This window comes from Cupressus sempervirens, chromosome 9, assembly GCF_028749045.1.
Source record: "Cupressus sempervirens isolate cs-2001-9-10 chromosome 9, ASM2874904v1, whole genome shotgun sequence".
Classification (NCBI taxonomy): Eukaryota; Viridiplantae; Streptophyta; class Pinopsida; order Cupressales; family Cupressaceae; genus Cupressus; species Cupressus sempervirens.
In genome coordinates, this window is record NC_143126.1 from 50,378,855 (window position 1) to 50,396,225 (window position 17,371).

The 17,371-nt window shown below is 38.0% G+C and overlaps 1 protein-coding gene across 4 annotated transcripts in view; it reads left to right on the forward strand.

The window, feature by feature from the left end:
• The window catches only part of LOC149537565 (ribose-phosphate pyrophosphokinase 1-like), an 85,842-nt gene that overhangs the window by 14,755 nt on the left and 53,716 nt on the right, over window positions 1–17,371 (forward strand). For 2 of the 4 annotated variants that reach the window (XR_016355853.1, XM_089798968.1), the window contains exons 4-5: window positions 269–412; window positions 534–722. Coding sequence is in view for 2 of the 4 variants with exons in the window: in XM_089798968.1 (XP_089655094.1) it covers window positions 269–412; window positions 534–722 (333 nt within the window). In the remaining 2 variants the exon portion in view is untranslated. The remainder of the gene's footprint in view (window positions 1–268; window positions 413–533; window positions 723–17,371) is intronic. The other 2 variants (XR_016355854.1, XM_089798969.1) reach the window with 1 other exon arrangement.

A 17,371-nucleotide genomic window follows, 5' to 3' on the forward strand; every position in this document is an offset into this window, starting at 1 on the left:
ATTTACCTGTTATGGCGTGTTTTTGAAAAGCAACCTCTTAGGTGAACAATTGCTGAGATTTAACTGAATGACTAGTCATTTTATGCTGAGAATATCCACAAGATGTTTCCAGGAATCTATGAATTCTACATGGATTTGCTCAGCATTAGGTTGAGAGTGTTATCCACATGGTAGCTCTTTGGAGTCATGATTTGTTGCAGTTTCCCTTTCTTTGCAATCATAATCAACTAGTTTAACCAAGTGTGAAATATGTCTTTTGTACTCGTAGACACAGGGACGTGAATCTATTGCAGCAAAACTTGTGGCAAACTTAATAACAGAAGCAGGAGCGAACCGTGTTCTTGCATGCGATCTTCATTCTGGGCAGTCCATGGGGTATTTTGATATTCCTGTAGACCATGTATATGGTCAGGTATACAGTTCCTACTCTGGAACTTAACTAGGATAATTGTTCAGAACAATGTGTTTGATGACAAACTAGTAAATTTGTCTTGTAGTACAGGAGGATTCTAATCAATATTATCTGCTCCTAGCCTGTTGTTTTAGATTACCTTGCCAGCAAGATGATTGCATCGAATGATTTGGTGGTGGTATCACCTGATGTGGGTGGTGTGGCTCGTGCTCGTGCCTTTGCTAAAAAGTTGTCCGATGCTCCTTTAGCTATTGTTGATAAAAGACGACATGGCCACAATGTATCTGAGGTAAGCCACAATGTATCTGAGGTAAAAATTGCACTTATCAATTAATGAATAATGAGTAACTGAAGTTGGACTTTTTTGCAGTTAATAGTAACCATAAAATGTTTGGACATCATTGTTTACCATTGGTAAGGATGCATCTCAGTTATGAAAATAAGTATTTTGAAATTTAATATCTATTTTGCTAGTTGTTACAAAAAGTTCTCACAGTTGGCATCATGCGGTTGAAATTGTGACAATGATTATGCGATATAGAGTACTGATTTATAGCGCAATGTCACACAGTACATGGGAAATTATGAGAGAGATCTCAATAAGGTAAGCTTGGATAATACAAGGTATTGATTTCAAATATGATCCTGAGAGATATCTGGGGCACAGCAATCCAAACATCTAGAATTCAGATGTGTTATAATGTGGAAGCTAACATTAAACAAGAATTCAACACTGTGAAATGTCAATCAGAAAAGATGCATAAGTAAGATAATGAACTGAACAACAATTTTAGTAATTTGTATGCTCTATATATGGCATTCCCTTCAAGGAGATGAACATCTATCTATCTTCTAATCTTCCTCCATTATTGCCTCTCTTCAATCCCGAGTTCTTTCTAATTAGCTGCAAATGTGTGTTAATCATGGTTGATGAAATGTCTGCTCTTTTATGGATGATTCTTTGCTTTCCATTTGTTATGGTTGAGCCAATTCAGATGGCGAGTACCCCCTCAACAAGGATGGGAACAGGGATATTGTGCATATGTAGCAGTTCTATATATGAAGAGAGATTGTATATTGCCTGGGCCGCCCAAGGTAGTTGAGGCCTTTGCAGATCTTCTGTAAACCATAGGAGCTTTGGTGCATGCTTATGGTAGCATGCTGCGTTTGTGTGTCCTAGATTCATGTGTACGAGAGGTATTTGATGAAGGTAGAGTTTTGATGGACCACAGTAAGTGATTCATGGTTATTACAAATCATGGAAAGTGGTTGGATGTTACAAAAAGCCATGAGAAAGGAATTGGTGATATGACTGGTGATAGATTTGTATCTGTTATTCTAAGCTCACCTAATTGCTGTAAAACTAGGTTGATTCTAGGTATGAAATGTCCTGGAATTCGAGTCTGCATGGAATCAACAGTGAATTGGTTAGGGTTCAGAATTTTAATCCTTAGATGTTGCTGATGTTTTAACCTTCAACAAACTTTAAATGATGTTCTTTATTCCTGAAAATTAAAAACCTTAAGCATAATCTCAGTCTGCATTCTGAACCTCATCTTGTTTCACTGGTAAAGTGTGAATTGGATTTCATTATTTAAACAGTTTTATTGCCTTACATTGTCTTTGTGTCTTTCTACCTAACGTTCTTAGTTTCTACCAGGGATAAGCATGACCCGTAACAAGAATAAGCTTTAGGGCATTCTGTTATATATGGTAACTCCTATACTGTCAAAAACTATAACATCAAATTTAGAAAATATTTCAAGTTTTCATATTTATCAGAACTTTTTAATTGAAAACTATGACAGGATCAAGGAACAAATTTTAGTTTGATTTATATCTCTTATATATTTTATTATTCAAAATAATAATATAATTAATATTATAAAACAGGTTTAAAAATGATTGTATGTTATAATAGTATGCCATTTATTAAACTATATGTAATAATTATATAATAAACTTACCAATAAAAGCTTCTTCACCTATATAGCATTATTAAATATAAATATCTACATTTTTAATTTCTAATTTTTAAACTTAATTTATAGTTTATAAACAATCCATTCAATTTCCACTTACACACACATATCTATCTATCTATCTATCTATATGTATATTTGGTAGGTGAGTTGTGTGGAAAGTGCTCACTCCCAATATAGAAAACAAATGAAATTAAGTCCACAAGTGGGGATCACAAAAGTTAATGAGTTAACTTGGAGGAAAAAGGAACAATGCAAAGAATCCAATTTTTTTTTCCGGGTGATATGAACTTTCTTTAATTACACTGAATGAAATCTACATCCAGAGTGCTATGCTTATTAGATCCATTTTTTGAGACTCATCTTCCTTTTTATTGATCTAGGTGAAATGCGCCCAATTATCTTACATCCTATCATGTTGCAATGAGCGCATTTAAATGAAAGGCCTCCATAGTTTATGTTAAAGTAACTAAGATCATTTTTGCAAATGTAAAATCATGGCCATTGTTATTGATGATTTTCAAATGCAGATTTGGATCTCATATAAATATGAGAAGAGACATGTCCCTATAGTTAATCATCAGTAATAACTATATGTATAACTAGGATATGCCTTGACTAAGTCAAAAAAAAGGAGAGGCGAGTATTAATGATAGTGGAGAGGTGGTGGAAACTAGGGTTTCGAGACCATGGTGACAGACATTGATTCAAGGTTGGAAGGGGCCGACGAAATGGGATACGGCTCTCGTGGAAGCCACCAAGAGTCCAAGCCGAATCTTGTTTCGGCCATAGTGACTGGCTTTGGTGAGGAGAAAAATGGAGCAGAGAGGAAGTTTATTCATCGAGGAGAGAAGATTTGGTTTTTTCTCAAGGGATGACGTTTGGAAACAAATGGAGATGGGTTAGGAGGGAAGAAGAGAGACAACAAATGGAAGCACCTATAACCAAGGACTTCCCGTTGACAACTGAGAACAAGTCAATCAGCATCAAAGTCGATTCTGAGGCATGGAAGTCCACGGTCTCCTTGTTGAGGGATAAGGCCTTTTTATGAAATGGGGGGGAGGTAAATGAAAAAATGGGTGGAAGACACTTGGGGGATTAAAACCACGATTAAGACTTTGACTAATGATTTTTTTCTAATCATTATGGACTTCAAGCAAGAAAAAGCAAGGGTCATGTTTAACGGTCCTTTCTTGATGGAGGGAGTAGGATTCTTCATTAAACACAGGGTTCACAATTTCAACCCTAAATAAGCAAAGGTGGAGGAGGTGCCAATTGGATCAGGTTATATAACCTCCTTCATGAATATTGGAATAAAGATATTTTCAAGATGATAGGTGATAAACTGGGAACATTTATCAAAGTGGATGAAGCAATAGAGCAAAAAGACTTTAGTTAGTATGCAAGAATTTGTATCATGTGGAACCCCATCCCCTGCTTCCACACACAGTTGAGATTAGAACGATAGAAGGTTTCTGGTGGCAGCAGATTGAGGTTGAGGAATCTATTAGCCGTTGTAAAAGCTGCAACATCTGGGGATACTCGCAAGAGGGATGCGCGATCAAAACCAAGCACAAAGAACAGGTGGAGGATAGGGGCAATATGGGCTCCAGGGACCCAGGCCCTTCAGGTATAACAAGAGAGTTTGAACTTCAGACGGAAGAAACAAAAAGAGAGATGGAACCCTTGATGAGCGCAGGAGTAATGGAGACCTGTATGGACACAGATTTGGAAATGACAAAGGATCTTTCGAAGGAGAAGGAAGATGTGAACAACTTGGTCATCTTGGAACCAAAATGCCCTTGGGAAGATACCTCCAACCCCAACCTTGACCTGCTACATTTCAACAGTGAGATTTTGAAGGTAGCACAAGACGATATTAGCAAGGCATTGGAGGGTAGGTTAGAAGATACTAGTGTATCTATGGTGGAATCGTAGAAGGAGGGTGTAGAAAGTGAACCCTTTAAGGAGTTTGAGACACTAGTGCACCTGATGGACTTTGAGGAAGCAAATGGGGAAGCACTTCTAAAAAAATTGTTGGTGCCCTTTTTGGGATGGATTCATGAGATTGAGGAACTATTGGGAGATGGAGAATCAACAGAAGAAGATGGTATAGGTATACTGGATCTGCGCACAATCTCACAGTCAAAAAACAAGGAGAAGAAAAAGCAGGAAGGATCACAAAAGAAAAGGGAGGAAAAACAATTAGAAACTGCTTACTGACGCGGGGAATATGAGAGGTCTAACCTATTTAAGATCCAGGAGGGACATTGTCTCTCCTGGGCAGCCATGAAGCTCCTCACGTGGAATGTGAGGGCTGCAATGCTCCTGACAAAAAGTGCCCGATCAAGCGATCCCTTGATCAAGCAAAAGCTGACATTGTGTGTATTTAGGAAATCAAGATGGAAATTGAAGAGGCAACGAAAGTTTTTGGTGTTAGACAGAAATGGTCTAGTTTTTTTGGAGAGGCGGTAGGGGCCTCAGGAGGATTGGGTATCTTATGGAACCCAAGGCTCCCTGAAGGGAGAGTTTGTTGTTAAGAAAAGGTACTGGCAAGCTCTGCGTTTCTCCTCATTGACAATGCATTTTGCGGGAGTCCTGATAAATGTTTATCGGCCCACAAGATCTAATGAGAAAAACGCTGTTTGGGAAGAAATTTCAACCTTTTGTGCCACATTGGGCAATGAAGTGAGAGTGATTGTTGGTGACTTCAATGCTACCCTACGCACGGTGGATAAGAAAGGGGGGGTCCGTTCCGTAGGCACTGTACAAGAGGATTTCCGTCACTTTGTACAGACTAACAGCTCTCGGAAGTACCAAATAAAGGGGGCCACTTCACATGGACGAACAAAAGGAAGGGCTTCTCCCACATCGTGGAAAGACTTGATAGATTCTTCTTGTCTGGGGAATGGTAGACTTTGCTGGTTGTTGTTGAAGGGAGAATTTTGGGTCTGTCTGGCTCTGACCATTTCCCAGTTTCAGTGGTGGTGTAGCAGGATGGCATCCCAATTAGATGTCCTCTAAAATTCGAAATGATGTGGTTCAGAGAAGAAGGTTTCCATCATAAGGTTTTGCATTGGTAGGCTATTGTGCTAATTGTAGAAGGTAATGAGGCTTTCAAGTTTCTGTCCAAATAGAGACATCTGAAGAAAAAGCTCAAGGAATGGAATAAACTCCATTATGGGAATATTTTCCAGGAGAGCAGGAATAGAGGTAGACCTGGCAGCTTTCAGTAGCAGGGTTTGGAGTTTGGGATGGATGAGGTTGACTTCCAAAATGAACAAGATTTAATGGATAAGTACCAAGAAGTTTTAAAAAAGGAGGAGATTTTCTTTAAATAGAAGTCGAGAAAACTGGCTGAAGGATGGAGATAGGAATACTAAATATTTCCATAGCTCGATGAAAGTCAAACGTAGCGTCAATCGTATACTTTCTATTGAGAACAAGAATGGTATCCTTTTGGAGGACTTGGACAACATTAACAAAGAAGCAGTGGACTTCTACTCTGGTCTTTGGAAGGAGGAGACGGCGGATAGAAGTCGGGCCTAGGAGAAGATGTTGGGAGTAATTCCTCGCATCATGTTTGAAGAAGATAACAAAATGGTGATGGAACCTATCAAAATAAGTGAACTCAAAGTTGTTGTTTTCGGTTTGGGTTGAGACAAGGCGCCTGGACTTGACGGTTTCCAGGCTTTCTTCTACCAAAAGTTTTGGGAATTGATCAAAGAGGACCTGCTGAAGGTGGTGGAAGAATCAAGAAGGGAAGGATTCAAAGATTTCAACAACATGTTGATTGCTCTCATCCCAAACAAAGCTCATCCGGCAAGGTGCGAGGAATTTAGACCTATTTCACTTTGTAATACAGCTTATAAAATCATTACAAAGATAGTTGTAAATAGGATGAAAGTATTGTTAAACTCCATTATTTCCCCAAAACAAAGTGGTTATACTCCAAATAGAAGTATTGTGGATGGTATTATTGTGGCACATGAGGCAATACATACTGCTAGAAAAGCAAGGAGAGGAAAATGATACTTAAATTGGATATCCGTAAAGCTTATGACAGGGTTGACAGAGGCTTTTAATTGAAGTTATGAGGAAATTTGGGTTCAATAAAGGCTGGTTGAAGTGGGTCAAGAGCATGATCTCCGATTTCAGAGTGTCAATTCTAGTTAATGGCAGTCCCCAAGGTTTTTTAAGCACTAGCAGAGGCATCAGGTAGGGTGATCTCGTATCCCCACTTTTGTTCATTATTTTGGCAGAGGTCTTGGGCAGATCTATTTCAAGAAAGCGAGCCTTGAGGTCTTGGAAAAGGTATTTTGATTGCAAATGCAATAGAGGCCACAACTCACTCTCAGTTCATGGATGACACCTGCCTCTTTGGGGAGGCATTGATAGCAGAGGCAAAAGTAATGAAGCAGGTCCTGGATGACTACTGGTGTTAGGACAATCTGTTAATTGGGACAAGTCGGAGATTCATTTTTTCAACACAGAGCTAGGGTCTTAGAGGATTATTGCGGAGTCTTTTGGAGTAGGAATTGGTAAACTCCTAGGTAGATTTTTGGGCTCAACTTTGTTTGGTGGAGCAGGTAAAGGTCCCATTTGGAACAATCTGGTAGAAGCATGCAGAAATAGGATGGACAGCTGGAAGGGTCAGTGGCTAACTTTGGCAGGAAGGATCACAATGCTCAAGGCAGTCATAACAGCAATGTCGGTATACTCCATGGCGTGTTTCAAAATTCCAGAAAGAGAAATTCAAACAATCCAACAAACCATGCGAAAATTCCTGTGGAATGGTTCACAAGGAGAGAAGGTTTCCCTCATGGCTTGGTTGAACTTTTGCAGACTGAAAGGAAGAGGGGGAGTTGGGATTCGGGATTGGACCTTCTTGAATATTGCCCTTGGTGCCAAATTGGTCTGGCATGTGTTCAGGAAAGGTAATCAGAGGTGGATAAAGATCCTTAGAGCCAAATATTTGGACAGCTTGGACGACGACCAAATTTTGACAATGGCAGACCCATTGCGGTGCTCTGCGATTTGGAACTTCTTAATGAGCTATAGATATCTTATTACATATCATTTGACTTGGAAGTTCGGGAATGGGTCGGAGGTGGATTTCTGGAGAGATTTATGGTATAGGGGGAAACAATTGATTAAGATTAGTGTTCTAGCCCATCTCATTGAAGCAACTTAGCAGCAATGGGGATTTAAAGTGAGAGACTATATTGAGTACAAAAACACGAACAATGGAAAAAGACGTCTACTTTGAATATGGATGATGAAGACAAGGCAAGGATGGATGAGATACTCAATAATAGAAAGATTGTTATGTTTGATAACAAGGACCAGTTGGTATGGAGTGGATCTAAGAGTGGTGAGTACACAGTCAAAATTAGTTACCAACTTCTAGAGGGGATCCATAAGCATATTCTCTGGGAGAAGAATCTGTGTTGGGCTCGTGCATGTTTACCCAAGGCGGGAGCTTTCACCTGGTTAGCAGGCAATGGCAAGATTCTAATAGAGGAACAATTGAAAAGGATGGGCTTCCAAGGTCCTTTCAAATGTCCCCTTTGCTGAAATGCAGAAGAAAATGTAGACCACCTGTTACTTCATTGCTCTTACGCTCAAAAGGCATGGGAAATGATCAGGACTAAGCTCGGCTGGGAGAGCCCACCAACGGCCACATTGAAGGGATGGTTGGAAGCATGGCCAGTCAAGATGAATAAACAGGTTTTTGAATCAGCATAGCGGGCTATTTTGGTAGTAACATTGTGGGAGCTCTAGAAAGAGAGGAATAGGAGGATTTTTCGGGAGGAGGAGGAATGGCCAAGGTTTGGATAGAGATTGGAGTAGGCTATAGCAGAAGCCATTTCTTCAGCATCTTCAACTTCAAGAGCCCAACATACAACATTCACTAGGCATGATTCTCATTTATAGTCCTGCTTTCCGACCATCAAGTTTCGGCCCATTAATGGGCTTGGTAGGGCTAATCCTATTTTGAATAGGGAGAAGGTATGCTGGACACCACTAGAGGAAGGGTGGGTTAAAATCAATTTCGACGGGACTTCCAGGGGTAATCTGGGAGTTTCTAGGTGTGGCTGTGTAGCAAGAGACGATAAAGGAAACATCCTGGCCTTTGGGGCTAAACGTCTGACCGACGACACGAATAATGTGGCAAGATGTTGTGCGGAAAAAGAGGTTCTAGTTTTAGGAGCTAAATTGGGCATTTATAGAGTCCATCTTGAAGGGGACTAAGAGATCATCATTAACGGAATAAAAAAGGGGAAGCTGGAAGCGTGGCAACTTGACAAACACATTTAACAGATCAGAGGATTGCTAAAGGAATTTGAAGATTTCAAGGTTTCCCATACCTACTGAGAAGCAAATAGGGTGGCGGAGAAGCTAGCCAATATGGGCGTGAACGCAGCGGTGGGGTTACAGTATGAGATATATGAAGATCTTAGTCTTCTCGATTCAGACTAGAGTGTGGAATTATTTAGTGGCCAATTAAAACATTAAAATCATGTGTCCTTGCTGATTAAATGGGGAGTAAAATTTCATAATGTTCCCATCCCTCGATGGTACTCATATCGCAGTATGCAGAGTTCATATTATTTTGCGCGTTTCATCAGAAGGCATCATTATTAAGCACCTTAGTGAACGATTTGCTTCCAGAGTGTTTGAAACATTGCAAATTAAGGAGGAAAGACAGGGAAATTTGTAAAGTTAACAACAGGGGAGTTGGAATGGAGGCGAATATTGCATTGGGTTAAGGAAACCAGAGGCAAGCTTACAATGGTAAAATTTCTTTGTGGAGATTGAAGAACATTTTCTTAATCGATGACCTGGTATTATTGGAGGGTGTTCAGTAGATGTATGGGGTTGAGTACTTGGAAGAGGCATTTGAGTCTGGATGTAGCCTCCCTATGTGGCATTGGCCTTGATGGTGAGTGATTCGAAGGAGGAAGTAAGCCGAGTCATGACAACATGTGTTGACCCTCAATGGCTGTTGGGGTTTGAAGAGATAGTGGCTCGTATTTTGTTGGGTGTGGGCATTGAGATGGGCGTGGAGCCGTGGAGACTAATTGGTGGTGGGGACTCCTCAGTTCAGCCCTTGGTAATTTGGTTTGTAGCAAGTCCGAAAGGGGTACATGTACCCAAGGTAGAGTAGGGATGGAGGAAGATAGTTGAATCACTGTAGAGGAGAATCAAAGTGCTGACCAAGGACAAGTGTGGTTTTATGAAGGCTACCACGAGAAAGAGTGTGCTTGTGCCAGGGCAGCCCCTGCGCCACCAACTTGAGAGGAAGAATATGAAGGAAGGGTGAGAATCCACCAAAAAGGGCATGTGGGTGGACGTATCACTGATGGAAGAAGAGGGAGATAATAATAGGAAGCGTGGTCAAATCTCACGCGGGAATCAGAGGCCTGCGACTGGTATGGATGACCGTGCCACTCTAACTTTCACAAGGAAGGAGGCTGCATGTTGGATCAAAGAATAGGTGGAAGGAGATGGTGTTGATAGTTGGTTCCTGTCCTCAGGGCTCTTTTTTAGCTTTTTCGGGTGGCTTTGTGTTTAGGTGTCTAGTGTTTGTGATAGGGTGTTGGTGCTCTGTTTTTTGTACAAACAATATGTATGCCTTGGGCATGGATAGGAAAATATTTTGTAAGGACAGTGGGCAAATTGCATAAGGCAATGTTGTAATTCCTACTCTTTTTATATAGATACAAAATCTGATGTTACCTATCAAAAAAAAAACTGTATGTATAACTCACCTTTAAGCATATATATATAATATTAATATATTAACCATATATGTAATATATTATTATATTATTATATAATAATATATATTATATATATAAGAGATTTATCTTAAAGATAATTTACCATCAATGAGGTATCTCATGATAAATCAATTGGACAGAAGCTACAACAAAGTCATGTCTCGTAGAGACATGACTCTACTTGGCCACATAGGGTCGTGTCCCTACTTGATCATCGTCAGTGTATAAGCAAATACAATTAGTTTGCTTCTCAATCGACAATCATGAGGTGGTAAAACAATTACATTCAAGAAGTTCATAACATTATAGTCTCTTCTGATTATAAGAGCCCAATTAGTAAGTAAAGTCCTATATATATATATATATATATATATATATATATATATATATATATATATATATATATATATATTCTTGTCAATAATATGAGACATAAAACGATGTTCATATAAATCATGAATACAAATACTCAATGTAATGAGTATATCACTTCGACTGATGCTATACTTAAACAGCTAAGGAATTGTGAGCATGAGCTGAATGAGGAACACATTGTTATAGAATGATGCATAGGATTCAATATATCAACAATGCCAAAAAAACGAGTATTTCTACTTAGAGTCCACTGAATTAGTGTCCAAATTTACTAAAGATCCTACCTGGTCTATCTATTCTTGATGAGGCAAGGATCTCACATAGTCAAAGGGAGGCTGTACAATCTGATCCAGATAGGAATGGTATTTATTTTTGCAGTTGTTGGATTCTTTTAAAAAGTGACCAAGGGGCAACGAAAAGGCCCAGTTGTCCATAGAACCAAGAGCTATTTTGTTTCACATAATTGCAGTAGCCGACAAAACTATGGTTAAGGAAAAAGAATCTAAAATCCAAAATTTCAATAATGAGAGTGGTTAAGCCACTTTTGGTGGTCTCTGTCCAATTTATGAAAACCTCATGGGATGGATGCGTTCTCAAAAACCTAAAGATAAGGGATCAATTCCCCACCTCGGAAGAAACTGCATCAACATAGGTATCAAAGATATTCCAGTCAATAAGATCATCTACCAAAACCACCTCAAATCTTGTAAAGAAGAACTGTATTTCTCAGACTAATGGGAAGAAATAGGAGTCAAGTTGGAGCCAAGGACTTGTGATATCATCATCCGATTTCTGTTCTGGTGTTTTGGGTGACGAGTTAGGGTGCCAGGAAAATTTTTTTTTGTGCAAAAGGCACTGCAGTCATGGAAGAGATTGATTCTATTATTCCATGCCTCAAAGAGACAGGGAACTGATTGGTGTTTTAGCACCATTTGGTCAGATACATCTAGAGGGGGGGGACTGAAGGATGATCTTTCTGCACGCTAATTGTAGATGTCCTGAGAGGGTTGAAAGTCCAAATCCAATTCAAGCTCCAAGGATTTTCCACGGGGAAGCATTGAACTATCTTTGTTTCAGGTTATTGGATTTTACGCCTTTGATCACCATTTTTTTTTCCATACCAGTGTTTGCTAGCTTTACCTCCTCATGTTGTATAGCAATATCAGGGCTTCTGCACATGTCTTTTCATGATATCAAAGTATGCTTTAATCCAATTATATATATTTATATATATTTTGATTTATAATAAATTTCCTTAATATTTGATATATTTATGATTTTTATATGCTTTTTGTATGGGCGTATCCAGTGTTCCCAGCGACCTAAATTTGCTCTACTGGTGTGCTGCACTCACATACCCAATTCCGATTCAAATTTGGATTCAACAACATAGATGTCTTGCATCAAGTATTATTTTAATTATATATGCTTCTTTGCAGGGATAAGGCACCGGGATCTTGTGGATACCTATTACAATTCTTCTTTGACTTTTTGGGAAAATGTCAAAGCAGACTGGTTCAGAGCTTTTCTGAAGTCATAAGAGTAAGAAAACTGTTTGATGTATCAATGCACACATTTGTGCTGATCCCACAGAAGGCAAAGGTATTCATGCTAGAAGAATTCTCACCTATATTGTTATGAAACATGTTCTATAAGATTACTGCTGATAGCTTTCAGCATTCCTTCCCTTATAGAATTTCTTTTATGATGCCCAATAAATTTTTTGGAAGATTTATTTTTAGTATAAAGAATAAATCCCTCTGCATCAAAATGAACAGTTTAGGTTATCGACCATACTGCAGTGATAAAGCTTTCAACAAGACAACCAATAGATCAGTCTTAATAACTGAAGTTTGTATTTGGACTTTATTATGTGGGCTGCAAAGTTTATTCAAATCTTGTTACTTTGGCATAACACCTGTGTAATCCTTCTTATTGTCTTCAGGATGGACGAAATTGGCTGTTTATCTAGGCAAAATATTGGACATGATCTACCTACAGTACAACTAGGAGGCTAGTTTACAAATTTTAACTTAAGATGACACCCTCTTTTTTGTGAATTATACTTTTGAAGGACAGGAAATGAATGCAGAAAACAATAAGAATATATCAAATGGCTTCATGTTCAGAACTCAATGTAACCCAATGTTAGTTTTTTTCCCCTGTCAAAGCTAATTTAAGAAGGAAGCGGGAAATCAAGAAGCACCTTTTACCTCATAGTACTTTGGATTCTTGTTACAGACATCATCATTCAGGTGGTTGTTAAATTAAAATTTAAGAGAAAGTGGCCGAGACTGATGGTAAAAAGTTGCAGTTTATTATGGGTATTATCACAGACAATGCCAGCACACCTCTTACCTACTGCAAAATATTTAGGAGGGTATGTTCAACGTCCAAAGAAACTTTTTATGGAAAGGATTGGGAATAAAATTCCAGCACCTACTGATTTGTGGACGGAGGTTGCCAATTTAAAATGGGTTATTCGGAACTTGATAAATCTACAATAATTTAACCAAGTATTGTAATGAAATTGGCTTGGAAGGTTTACCCTGAGTGAAGTAGATCATGGAGCCTCATGATTTAGAAGTAATCTGGGCCTCAGAAGGTTAACTAAATGAGAAGCAAATATGACAAGGGGTTGCATTGGTGAGAATTCAAATCATTTGGCATGTTGATAAGGGTAGAATGGGAAACTTCTGGAGGTATAGCTGGAATGAATAATCCTCTGGCATATGAAATACAATGTGTCATGAACTAAGTAAAGTCCTTCAAGAGAGTGTGCAGTTAAGAATCAGAGACTAATTAATATTTTTTAATGTCAGAATCCAAATCATGATTTGTCTCAAAATGGGGATTGGAATATATTGGAGAATCTCAAAACATAATTATGAGTCAACTGTAGTAAAGAGACATATAGAACTTCATCAAGGAAGTTGACACCAAGAAGAAAACACAGCAGCATTAGATGGAAACAAAGTGCAAGTGTTATCTGCTGGGTACAACCTGTGCATTGATCATTTTCCAAAGAAAATTAGCTACAAGGCGAATCTCAGACGCTAATATGGAAAGGTAATCTGTGGCTCGAGTCAACTTTTTTATGTCGATTGCTTTGTTTGTTAAAATACTCATGATGGATCCATTCTTAAGTTTCCTCTTTTGGTACAGGAACTCACACACTCACTGCCAATCGAGATTGGTTACAGAATATTAAGGGCAAATCATGAAGTTTATGTTTTAAAGAAGCAGAAATAGCCAAAAAATTGTGATTAATAGTGTAATGTGCCCGGTTGTGATATCTTTCCTGAAAAATTGAAAATAATGTAGTCAACACATTTTGACCAATTTTTTGGGCCAGTCATGAATAAATTGTGTTTAAATCATGCGAATTTCATTTTCTGCAAATTTGGATTTTTTTTTTTCCAATTTTCTTACTCTTAGGAATTTTTTTGGGATTTTTGGTTTTTTATGTCTAATATTATTTCTATGGAACACAATTATCTGATGAACAACTATTGTAAAAACTGTTGCACACAGCTATGTTGAAGTATAGCTTCAGTCGAAGTGGAGTACTCATTATTATACACACACACACACACAGATATATATATGTATATAAGTTTATTCATAAATGGTATTCATAATCGGGCTTTTATTATAAGAAGAGACAATCTAAATATTGCACCGAATGATTATTGGTTGAAAAACATTTTAATGTAATTGTTAACCAGCGAATTATGATCAGTTATGATTTAGTACTATGTTCACATAGGAACATGACCTTACGTGGCCTTTGGCCACGTAGAGTCATGACTCTACGGAGACATAATACTTTGCATGTATAACAAAGGAGATATCGTGTAGTCTGATCATCAATTACAAGGCATTTTTAGTCTCCTGTGATTACTCCAGCAAATAAAGACATTAAACAATATTCAGTCTCAGCGATTGCATCAAGATATTAACCAAAGCAAGTTCGTCTTTCCTCAGTGATTGCCCAGTCTCGGAGATCTGCACATTCAGAACAGCACAGTGCATAATATCAGGTTGGTATGTAAAATCTGAGTCTATTCTATCAATAATAATATATCGTGTTTCTATCAGAGATCCTGATTTTACACAGCTGAGTCCAGAGACAAAAGCATTAAAGGGTCAATCTGATTTCAGAATTTCATATGCAAACTACTGGAATAGTTATCTGAGTACAAAGCAAAAGTCCTTTGTCTGGCTAAGCAAAGATTTTAATTTTTTTATCATTAATACCAGTATTTTTAAAATTTACTGGAGAGAGATTTTAGTATAGTTGTAAAATCCCCTACCAGTTCTGTCCCACTATCTCATCGCATAGACATGTTGCCATTCTACCAAACACCTCTACTGCCTTACCATTGACCCGTCATACACTTTGCTTTAAATTCTTTCACCAGTTAAATTACGAAAAATATTCTGTTGAACAAGTTGCATCCATTCTAGTAAATATAGTTTAATACAATTATGTGAGCAGATTCTAATGAGTCAACTGTTGTTTTGGGAACTCAGTCTTGCATGAACAAGAATATCAAATGCAAGCAGAAGACAATAACATTCTTCATAAATGATGGCATTCTCCAATTTGCTGTTCTTAGTAGGAATTTATGTTTCAAGAAACTTGATTTCAGATACTTAAAATAATTATAAGTAGTTTACAATTCTGTCTTTATATAATGGAATGCATTTCATCCTCACATGTCTAAATAAACTTTCTTAATAGTAACAACTCAAAAGAAAACACTGTTGGCTGGTCTTCCTGTTTTATTTATTACAGAGCAAATAACATGAGTTTCTCAGAAGTATGTTAAGGAACTCTGATTGTACCTGGGGCTGGAAGTAAGCTGATGCAGAAAACAAAGTGATCCTTCAGAGTTTTGTGGACGTTCAAAGTTGAATATGTAGAGGCTCCCAGACTGAGCAAATATCTTCTGATATTCCTGCAAACCATTTCATGACAAATCATCTGTTTATTATGACACGTATTGTTCATGTATGTGACTTGTATCGGATTCCTGGCAAAGAAGTACCCTTTTCCATCTCATGGCAGACAATTCATGGTGCCGTGTTACTGAGAATTCGCTGTCTCAAACAGGTACAAAAAAGCTATATTCATCGTAATTGCACTAGTATTACGGACAGGAATAAGTAGTGTTCGGACTCCATATCTGGATGTCTCTTTGCATCACTCTGTTGTGCCGTATAAACAATCACAAAGTTCTCGAGGTGTTATTTTCTGATATTCATGTCACTACTCTTCTGATAGACCTCACCTTCAGGCATATGATCCCTGCAAACAAGGAATTCAGTTATACGCAGATCATTGTTCATACCACTTTCTCATTCGAACAGTCAACTTGTACTGGTATTGGCATAGAATTAAGTGCAAACGTGGTCTTTAATGATTTTCCAATTCTGCAAATTGACTCTCAGCATCATTCATCACCAAATAGCAATTCATGCCATCTGCTTCTTTTACCCCTAGATCAGGTATTTCACTGATGAAGTGGGATCTTGGTTCCAATACCAAGGAAGTTCTTCAATCTTCATGGACATTTAAACCTGCTTCCATAATCCAGGGAATACTTATCTTAAGGAAAAATTTCCTGTATATTAACTTCTTTTTGAAATTGCAATTTTAAGAGAGCTTAATTAAATATTAGTTTCTAATATTTAAATATTTGATCTTATTTTTAATTCTTTAATATTAGTTAATGATGTTCTTAACTAGTATTAAATAATTAAATCATTGTTTATTTAATTTCTTAATAGAGAAATTATTAGGGGACATTACAAGTCCTCCCATGCCGAAATTGCTTGTCCTCAAGCAATCAAATCAACGACTGTCATCTGTACCAAATACCTGGGTCTCAAACCAGTCTCACAAATTCTTTAACAAGAATCCGCTGTGGCACCCTGTAAAATATCTTGCCAATCGTGCCAAACCCAGGATCCCAAATCTGGACATAATCTTTAGCATCAACCAGCAAGATGAAAGGAGGAACATGTCCTTGAAGCTTCATCAGTAACTGTGTCGACAAATATCCACCACCTGAAGTTATCTGTGAGGCCACTTATACTCAACCAATCTGAGTTTGTTGAAGTTGATTGATTCATGTCCCGCTTACTACTCGTCATATCCTTCTGAGAAGGAAAACTGGAAATCTCATAAAAATTCTATTCTTGTAGCCTGTCATCCAACAGAATCGTGAACACTGTTGGGGAAAATATCTGTCCATGTGAATCTGATTATTTAACTTTTAAAGTGCTAAGATTATCACAAGGCTCATCTTGAACACAGATTTCTGATTTTGTTGTTGAACCCAAGTTTCTATACCTTTCCTTAACTCTCTTCAAGTTCTCTCTTGCTTGAGCAGATATCATCTTAACATGTTTAGCTTCCCCATCAATTCGTTGCATTGCAAAAGACTTCTTTCTACATGTGTATTGTGACTTACCAATTTCTTTGGCTTTGTGTCTGTTACCACTGATTTTTTTGAAGTTCAATCAATCTCTTCATTTTGTAGCTGCTTAGATGAAGGACCTTCAGAGGTCCAAGGTCAAACCCTTTAATGGGATGAGTTTAGGTTATGTAGCCGAGTAGTGGTTTATTGCTCTTGGCAAGGTTTTTGCCATTCAGGACTTTAATACTAATGTCAAAGCGAGGTTTGCTATTACCAACCTAGAACTCTTTGGAGCCACTTAGTGGACTATCAAAGAGAAGAAACTGGGTATAAACATGAACAATGTCACATGGGAGTTATTTCCGGAAAACTTCCGTGAGTGATTCC